The sequence below is a fragment of the Clarias gariepinus genome, chromosome 24 (assembly GCF_024256425.1).
Source record: "Clarias gariepinus isolate MV-2021 ecotype Netherlands chromosome 24, CGAR_prim_01v2, whole genome shotgun sequence".
Classification (NCBI taxonomy): domain Eukaryota; kingdom Metazoa; phylum Chordata; class Actinopteri; order Siluriformes; family Clariidae; genus Clarias; species Clarias gariepinus.
In genome coordinates, this window is record NC_071123.1 from 10,127,277 (window position 1) to 10,136,721 (window position 9,445).

The 9,445-nt window shown below is 38.3% G+C and overlaps 1 protein-coding gene across 1 annotated transcript; it reads right to left on the reverse strand.

The window, feature by feature from the left end:
• Positions 1-6,237: 6,237 nt before the first annotated feature.
• Positions 6,238-7,518, reverse strand: timm8b (translocase of inner mitochondrial membrane 8 homolog B (yeast)). The gene is made up of 2 exons (XM_053485673.1): positions 7,298-7,518; positions 6,238-6,968 (listed from the first exon to the last, which is right to left on the reverse strand). The coding sequence occupies exons 1-2, from the start codon at positions 7,412-7,414 to the stop codon at positions 6,801-6,803; spliced, it is 285 nt and encodes a 94-aa protein (XP_053341648.1). The 5' UTR covers positions 7,415-7,518; the 3' UTR covers positions 6,238-6,800.
• Between the last annotated feature and the right edge of the window lie 1,927 nt (positions 7,519-9,445).

A 9,445-nucleotide genomic window follows, 5' to 3' on the forward strand; every position in this document is an offset into this window, starting at 1 on the left:
CAGACACAGACGCTGATTACGACAGGTTTAGATCCTATTATACTGCCGGTTTAATTAAGAACTTGTTGATCTTGAGGCTTTGACTTCACAGTGGCCTTTTGTAAAGGACAAGGCTTGGGGTCTGTTTTCTCTGATAATGAAAAAGGGATACAAAGGATATATGAGATAATGTTACATGTTCTTTACATCGAAGTTAGAACAGTAACCTTTAAAAAATATTTTATTGCATCCTTCCTGTAGACTTCATGGGGAGAGAAGAGAGACCATATAGCACTGCTTATCGTTCATGTTGAATAATATATTTTAATACCATCAAGTTTTAATAAACTTCTTACAGCATGATTTTCAAAACAATGACCATATATTTTATATATTTCATATATTTATGTTAAAACACTGCTATTGCACAGTGTAGACAACAGGCACTGTCACTATACAGTATGTGTGGCAACATCAATAGATAGATAGGGAGAGAAATCCTAGGTAACGTATTATGCAAGTAAAATCGGAAGTCTTCCATTTACATTTCTACTTGAGAAAAAGTACTAAAGTACTCACCTAAAAACAACTTTATTTCAATATTGAGAATAGTGAGCTTGCATTTACTCAATGTAGCCTGTAAGACTATCTAATATATCTCTCTTGTGCTTTTTTTTTTCGCGGTCTGAAATCATCCCCCCTTCTGATTTCAAACACCTGCTACATGATTGAGCATTTCACGGGGGGAAGGCAAATTACTGTATGTTGTGTTACCAACACCATTAACAAATAAAGTGAAGCATAAAGTACAGATATTTGTTTTGTATGATATAGTTGAGTAAAAGTAAAAGATATCTACCAACAAAACTTTAACAAAGTAAATTTCCCGTTGACTTCCGGGCAACTGTATGAATTCCCTCTGAATCCTGACCTGCATTGCATCTGTCTTGGGCTTCCCATTAATATGGTCCAACTTTGTAAAAATATTTTTTCTTTTTCTTTTCTTCTCCCGGAGAACAGCCTAATCGTTGATGCAATGCACAATAAATAAATCCAACTAGAACCAACGGTTTAGTCAAAAATCCCAAACAGATTTAATGGTTTTCAGTCTCGATTTTATTTACATGCACTTGGGTCATCCTTGACCTGCTGTGTGTAAACATTCATTGACTTTATTTTTTATTTATTTTTTATTGCCAAATAGGTTTGTGGTGTTAAATGTTAGGGATTTTTAAATCAATTTAAAAAATCAATTTTTCTTTTCCACACAACTATAAGACGCTCACATAGAGACAGTCACTATTTTACAGTTCAGTTAACACCCATTCTCTTACAAACCATACCCTTGCTGGCTGTAAGACAGAAAAAAAGCCTGTCTGTTGTCGTGCCAGCTTTCATCAACCCTCGGCAGTCACGGTGGTGAAGATTCTATAACTATAGACTTCCTGCATGCTCCAATAAGCATCGCTAACCTATCTGCTTCCTGTTTTTAATTAGTTCTGATGACAGACACTCCTCCTACAAGACACACACACACAAATCCATCAAAGACTACTTTGTGTACAATACACAGAGGAAGCAAAAAAGGCCAAATCTTCAAAGACCACACTCCTGACCTTATTATTTCCTTGCCTATAGCACTGTGGAGGCATTAGTCTGCAAAATAACTGGAGGTGGATTTAGTATCTGTCGTTTGGTTAATGAGAAAGACTGTAAATTATACTAATGGTAATGTGACAGCTTTCAGAACTCTGGAAGCTTAGAAACGTGCTTGACAGATCTTGCGCAAATTGTTTTAAAGTTATGACTGCAGTCATTTTTGGAATATTTAGAATGCCAATTGCTATAAAGTTACATCATAGCACATTTTCCAGTGCTATAAAACTTTTTTTTTTCTAAAGCCCCTTGATCCAGAAATAAAACACAATCATAAAATTAGCTTCTTTCGAAAAAGAGATAGTAAAATCACTTCTTAAACCAAAAAATCAGTAATAAACCTACCAAAGCAACAACATAATATTCTACACCAGTTGCAGTGTATGGTGTAGTGGTTAGCACTGTCGCCTTGTACCGCCAGGGTCCGGGTTCGATGCCTGGCCACGCCCGATTCCTGACTCTGTGTGCATGTAGTTTGCATGTTCTCCTGTGCTTGGTGGGTTTCCTCTAGGGCTGTAACTAATAATTATTTTAATAATCGATTAATCTGTCTTTTTTTAAAATATTCGATTAATCGGATAAAAACCTAGAACCAAGAAAAGCATTCATTTCCAATCCTTTATTCAAAAACAGAACTAACATCTTTAGAAAGTGCACAATCATGTTGCTCCTTGAGCTGTTATAATAATAATAAAATAAAATAAAAAATGGACCAACAAAAAAATAGACATGTAGTATGCTTATATATGATTATATATCTGTCAAATAGATATAGTGGAACCTTGGATTACGAGCATAATTTGTTCCGGGCGGCTCGTATTTCAAAACACTCGAAAACCAAATTTAATTTTTAAAACACACTAACAGAAATCACTGCTGTAAAGTAAAAATAAAACAAATGAACCTGCATTTTATGGCATTATATTCCTGCCACAATTCTGAGCGCGTGGTTTGACATTTTGAGAGCAGACAATGCACTCTATGCGCGTGCAATGTCTCCACTGCGCGCTCAACAGCTTGATTCGCGTGCAACATTTATTTTCCGTGCGCGCTCGACTCTGCCTGTACGCTCGCACAACTTTGTCCAGTGTTACAAAACTGCCACAAAACCAGCCAATCACAGACATCCACACTCTACTTCTGATCGGTTGTTTCTCCTCCAATCAAGTGGCACTACTATCGACCGCTGTGTGTGTAAACGGTGTGCAATGACGCACGCGCGCGCGCACACACACACACACACAGACAGCAGGCAAAGAGCAGCCTTAAGCAGAGAAAGAACATGGATTTTTAACATCTTTAATGAGACTTGTTTTTGCTTTACACGCGCGCTGTAAACACACGCATACAGACACAAAATAAAATATGTTTTACGCGCATACACACGTGGTCACAGTGTTAAGGTAAACAGTACATGCGTACACGAATGTTGATTATACCAGTAAGAGACAAGCACTAAGACCCAGCAGCCTCCGCCATGTATCTTTTCTCTACCTCTGCCCTGTCCAGTGTTGCCAACTTAGCGACTTTGTCGCTATATTTAGCGACTTTTCAAATCCCTCTAGCGACAATTTTTTAAAAAAGCGACTAGCGACAAATCTGGCGACTTTTTCTTGTGTTACTGGAGACTTTTGGAGACTCAGACTTGATGTGTCTGTACTGACTTTTCTCAACTTGCCACAGCAGCTGCCGCCGCCGACCCCTCCCCCATCCCAAAGCACTCACAGAACCCCCCCCAAATGAATTGCCCATGCGCAAATCCGCCGTTAAGTGATTCCGCCTTGACGACTTTTTTTTTTTTTTAAACGCCTAGTAACAAATCTAGCAACTTTTGGACAAACCTTAGCAAGTTTCCAAATGTCGCCAATACTGTCCTGTAAGCACGAGGTCTTGCTTTCCCGGTACAGTTACTCATCTCCCTGTGTCTGCTCTGATCAGTGAGCGCGAGCTCCGGCTAAAAGGAGCAGCATATTCCCGTGACTGCACAGCAGCTAACATGGATGTGAATGAGCTGCACATGTGAAAACGGTGTTGCAACGGACCTATCACTTACCTGCTTCTCCTTTGCTTGAAATAAAACTATTTCATTTGACCATTTTCTTTTTTTTTCTTATTTATTTATTTTTTCTTCCGATGCACTTATATTACTCACTGTTACAAAGCTTAAGTTCATAATTATATTGGACACATGAGGAAGGATTAGGAAAAACACGCAAAATGCAAATACGACGTAATTACGTCATCAATATGCAAATATACGCATGACGTCATCTAACGACATTTGGCGACTTTTCGAGCAGACTTTAGCTACTTTCCGTTGAAAATAGTTGGCAACACTGGCCCTGTCTATGAGGCGCGGAACTCTGCCAGCATCAGTGCACGAAACCGAGTGTGTTCATTCCGCTCCGCTTTTATCGATTCGTTGTTGCAGCCCTAATTTCCTCCCACAGTCCAAAGACATGCAGATTAGGCCAATTGGAGTTCCCAAATTGCCTGTAGTGTGTGTGCATGCCCTGCGAGGGATTGGCACCCTGTCCAGGGTGTACCCTGTCTTGTACCCTAAGCTTCCTTGACCTCCCCCGCGACCCTGAATACATACTCTTGTAGTATTATACGGTGCAAGGGCTGTATAAAGCAAAAATGGACAATTTTTTTATTAACTGACACGTTGCACGTAAGGAGTAAATCTTCCCAATTCAAAGGTACTACTTAACATAGTCTCCATCACAAGCCATGCATTTGCGCTGAACCCAACTCTCAAATTCCCTGTGTCCCAGTTGATGGTCTCCCACTATGCTACAAAATGTTTAAGTAAGGAAATGCCCCAACTGACAAAAGAAACATGCTCAGAGGATGAACTGAAGCATTGAAGACCAAGTAGTGTTATACTATCAAGTGCATGAGTCGGGATACATCCTGGATGTGGTTGCAGTCCATTGCAGGACACAAAAACACACATTAGCCTACCCTGCATTCATGGACTGTTGGAGGCAACCGCAGTACTCAGAAGGAACCCACTAAACATGTGGAGAACATGAAAACTCTACAGACACAGAGCCGAGGCAGGAATCAAACCCTAAACCTTGGAGATGTGAATCCACAATGCTAACCACTACACCATGCTGCTAGGATCATTCCAAACATGTGATTTTTTTCTTTAAACAATTGACAACCAAAGACATAACCAAGAACCACTAAATCTCACAACTTTTCATGCACTACTAAAATACCTCATGGGTGTAGGAGAGGCTTTAGAAACAATGCTTTGTTCTAACAGCAGTCTTCTCCCTCTTGAATTAGTAGTTGATGTATGACAGAGGAGAGCTAGCTGGTTGGTGTGGACTAATGAAAAATATTCAGAATTGTTCAACCCTAAAGTAGGAAGAAGATGCCCTCAAAACCAATAAACGACAACCACCAGAACAATAAAAACACATATGATTACTGGTGGATTATGCAAAAAAATATTATAAGAAAAAACTTCCATTTTTCTTTTATGTTGCTTAATTGCGGTTGGAATCCAGTAGGTTGGTTACATTACCACCAACTGTAGGCCTCATTCTCCTTCATCTTTCCTGCCTTTTAAAGCCCATTTTCCAGTCCAGCTTTCCTTAAAAATGTCTAATGCGTTCTTTCCTGATCTTGTCTTGACCTGCTCTGTATCTTAACCTCTCGGTCTACTTTATTCACTACTTCAATGCACTTTTTCTTCTCAAGATGTTTCTTCTCAGTACCAATCAGCATCTTCAGTTGGAGTTCTGTAGATTGTATCATTGCCACCTATATTATCCCTCACCTCAGCTTCCCTGTCCTCTAAAGTCGACTTTCCAGTTGTCTTCCTCAAAAACATTAAATGCTTCCTTTCCTGATCAGTGACTCCCCATTCTATCCATTTTTATCATTAGTTTCTTCTTCTATAAAATTGACTAACATAATAGTGTGGCTGTCTTTTGATCTCAGACCGGACAAGACCAGAGTTTGGTCCTTATTGCAAGAACTAATAAAAAGGAGTCTAATTTGATTGATAGGCAACATTAGCAAAATTAGAATAAAATTTAGGGGGAATTTTCAAGCATTAAATACACTGATCAGCCATAATCTTAAAACCTAGGTTTTGGGTCCCCTTTGTGCCACCTTGGGCAGCTCTGACCCCTTGGGGCATGACTCTAAAGGGCCTTTGGGTGTTGTGGGTTGGGAGGTGGAGCCTTCATGAATAAGAATTGTTTGTTGAGCCTGGAGGCTGGCTCTGTCGTCTTGGGCTGTTTGCCTGCTGGACCCGTTAGTTGCAATGCACTGGGTGTTCAGGTGATTTCCTACCATTGACTTTTTTCAACAATTTTCTACTGCATTGGCTTTTCAGTGAGATCGGACTGGAAGGTTCTCCGCAGGCGTGTTTAAGCCTTGAGCAATAAAGATCCTGTTGGTTACCAACACATACACCAATTTACCAGTGTATAGTTGGTAACCAACACATGTTTAGCTCACATAGCGGTAGGGTTAGTGTTATGGCTGACCATTGTATATAATTGTTACAAGCATATGTAAGTTTTCTTAAATCTCACAGCTGTAGCTCAAAATTTTTACTTATTTTGTCATTCATAACTACAACTGGATAATTATTTTAAACAAAAGTCCAAGGTGCTGCAAAGAAAAAAACAATAGCAGCTTGTAAATAATGATGTAATAAGATGATCATTAAGTTAAAGATAGTATTACTATAATCATAAACAGTCCACTGTGAATAGTTCTTAGGTATTCTCTTATAGATATATATGAATGTATGAAATGTGTTATAACCTCTGAGGCTTGAGAGCTGTGACACATACTAGTTTGTGTACTAGCAGGCAAATTGCTGGAAATCTATTCTGGATGGCATCAAGACGTGTAAATATTTAAAGACTCTTGCATATCAATGAGGATAAAAGTGTATATATTTCCTTGGGACTTAAATTTTATTGTTTTAAGGAATTTTATTGAAGGAATGCGTTAGGGTAAGTTTTTTCAGCAGGCTCTGGATTTCTGGACTTGTCCCCGGGTAAATTAGCTGCATGTCAGTAGGGAGTAAAGAGTCATTTGGGATTCAGTCTGGGATTGTGGTAGTAAATTCAGCTGCTGAGAGGATCATAGGCCACTCGTCCTTGAGAGGTCGCAGTATGACAGCATGCTCATTGTGTGCCCTTCTGCACCATCTGTGTGAAGCGGTTGGTGATGGCGAGAGTGGTGTCGATGAAGCGCTCCACACAGCTCACGAGGCACGTCTCGGTACGTGAGTCCAGTTTTGAGCTTGGCTTGTCTATACATTTGTCCCAACACACATCTGTGAAGTTGTGTACCTGTAAATACAGTCTCAGGGTCAATTCAAGGATATACATATAACAGGAAGTACTGATACACTAAAATAGATACCTTCGATGTGATCGAATTGTATTATGTGACACAAAACGTATATGGTGAATGTGATCATGAGAAAAGTTTCCATCACACCACTCAGTTGCTTTAGCATGTTTGTAGAGTCTCTACTCAGTTACAGCAGTAGATTAGTATCGATATGTGTAATTAAAGCTTTCATATGGAGATTTTAGTGATTTTTATTTTTTTCTTTTGGATAAAAATCCATTTCTGTAATGCTAAGGCTCTGCAGTGGAGCTCCCTCATGACATACCTGAGCCTGAAACTGTGCTTTCTGTTGCTCCACAGCAATCAGACGCTGAAGTTCCGCCGCTTCCGCTTTTTCCGACGAACCGGCCGACGGCATATCGAAACTACTAAAGTCTGCCATTCTCTCACTCTATATGCGATATTTTACAATACAGTGCGAGACGCTTAACAACAATCACCTCAAAGCGTAAAGCACGGAGAGAACCGCATGCAACCCGGAAGGACTTCCGTAACCAGGTGGATATGACGTCACACGTAAGCTATCGGCAGGCGAAAAAAAAGGAAAGAAAGAAACGGATTTTCCTAAATAAAAAAAAATATATATTTTTTTTTACCATGAATATGATAATTATTTATTTAAATATATTTTTAAAAAATTTAATGTTTATAATTTCCAAGTTTTTTTTATTCATAAATGAAAATTTCATAATAGTATACCCCTCTTTCTTGTATATATACTGTATAGAAATGTCATTATAGTATAATTAGAAAGTTGTCAAAAAAACTCCAAAGGTTTTAGAAATTTACATTTATGTGAGTCATATGGAATAATTCTTTACTACTTTCCCCCCTACTTTTATACTTGTTTGCTTATACTGTATATCTTCTATATTTCTTTATGTTCTTAATTGTGGATAGTTGATTATATTACACCAGAATGTTGTATATGGTATACTTTTACTTTTCCTCGTTTGTAATTGTTAAACGTTTTTAACAATTAAACGTCTTAATACAACTATCATTGTATCATTAGAGTTTAGTGGTAATGTAAGTATCTTTATATTATTTTCTCATTTCCTGTTTTATAATAATATTGACCTTACAGGTTTGTAAAAAAAAAAAAAAAAAAAAACTCATTCATTCCACTTGGTGGCAGCAAAGGAAAAAAAGACACACTTGAGACACGCTTCCGGTATGAGTGGTACAAACAGGAAATAATGTGTGGTACTAATTGGATGCGAAGACGTGTCCGCCATATTGGAAAGGGCCAGATACTGACAAGTGGGGGATTTGCCACAATAAAATCTCCCGTAACGAAGAGTCAAACACAACACAGAGTCCAAATTATACATACAGGGTCAATAATACGCATACACCAAACCTAATATTTGGTTGCAAATTTCACATTTTAAATAGCAAGTTTCATCTTTATCAGACACTTTTGGTAGCCATCAGCAAGTTTCTAGCAGAATTCTAGTGGGATTAAATTAAATCAGTTACATTTGTTGGCTTCTTTGGCATCGACTTTTATGCATGGTCCACATTTTTTCTTTTTTAATGTGTGTTTAGGGACAATGTCCTGTTGCAGCACTTTGAGGTTATGCGGTGGAATTCTGAGGTAGTCCTTCATCCTCACTATTTTATTGGCTTTGCATAATGGACCAGTTCCACTGGCAGGAAAACAGGCCCAAATCATGATACTTAATTTCTTAAAGAGCATTGGGGACTTGGAAATATTCATTATAGTGTGGTGTTGTGACGAGGCTTTATGCTCTGTCATAAACAATGAACTTGTTTTTACAAACAATTTTAATTAAGAGAACAACTAAAACCATTCAAATTTTATTTCATTTATTCACAAATTTATTCATTCATTCATTCATTTATCTATTAAATTGCTACATTTTATTAAGTTTTCTAAAGACAATTTTACTGACCTATTTCTTAAGGCACACAAATTTTATTGTAGTACAAATAAAGAAATGTAAAAGTCATATGATATCACCACTACCATGCTTTACAGTTGGGACACTGTTTTGAGGGTTGAATCAAAACTTTTTTTTTCAAAAAAATATTTCTTTGTCCATGCAGTCAGCTGCAAACCTCAGTTAAGCTTGAAGGATGAGTTTTTGGGGTAGAGGCTTCTTTCTTGAATGGCAATGTTTTTCAACCTGTGCCCACATGCCAACGGGACACTGCCCACCAGACCTTCACGACCCCCACATCCCTTCCCTTTCTTTCCGTCCTTAACCCTTCCCTTTCCCATTTTTCCTTAAATAAATTATCCTTTTTCTCGTAAGACCTCGCCTCGTTGTCCATGCTTTATGGTGTTGCCTGTGCACAGAGGGTCGAACCCGTTACACCCATCAATAAGGTTATAAAAATGAAACAACTAAAATTTTAAACAAAAAGCATTGAATGTTTAGAGCAC

Bases quoted from the DNA above. Each gene is read 5' to 3' on its own strand.
- timm8b (XM_053485673.1), bottom strand. From the start codon at position 7,414: ATGGCAGACTTTAGTAGTTTCGATATGCCGTCGGCCGGTTCGTCGGAA. The intron at 6,969-7,297 runs GTATGTCATGAG...CTGTATTTACAG, and splicing joins AAGCACAGTTTCAGGCTCAG to GTACACAACTTCACAGATGT.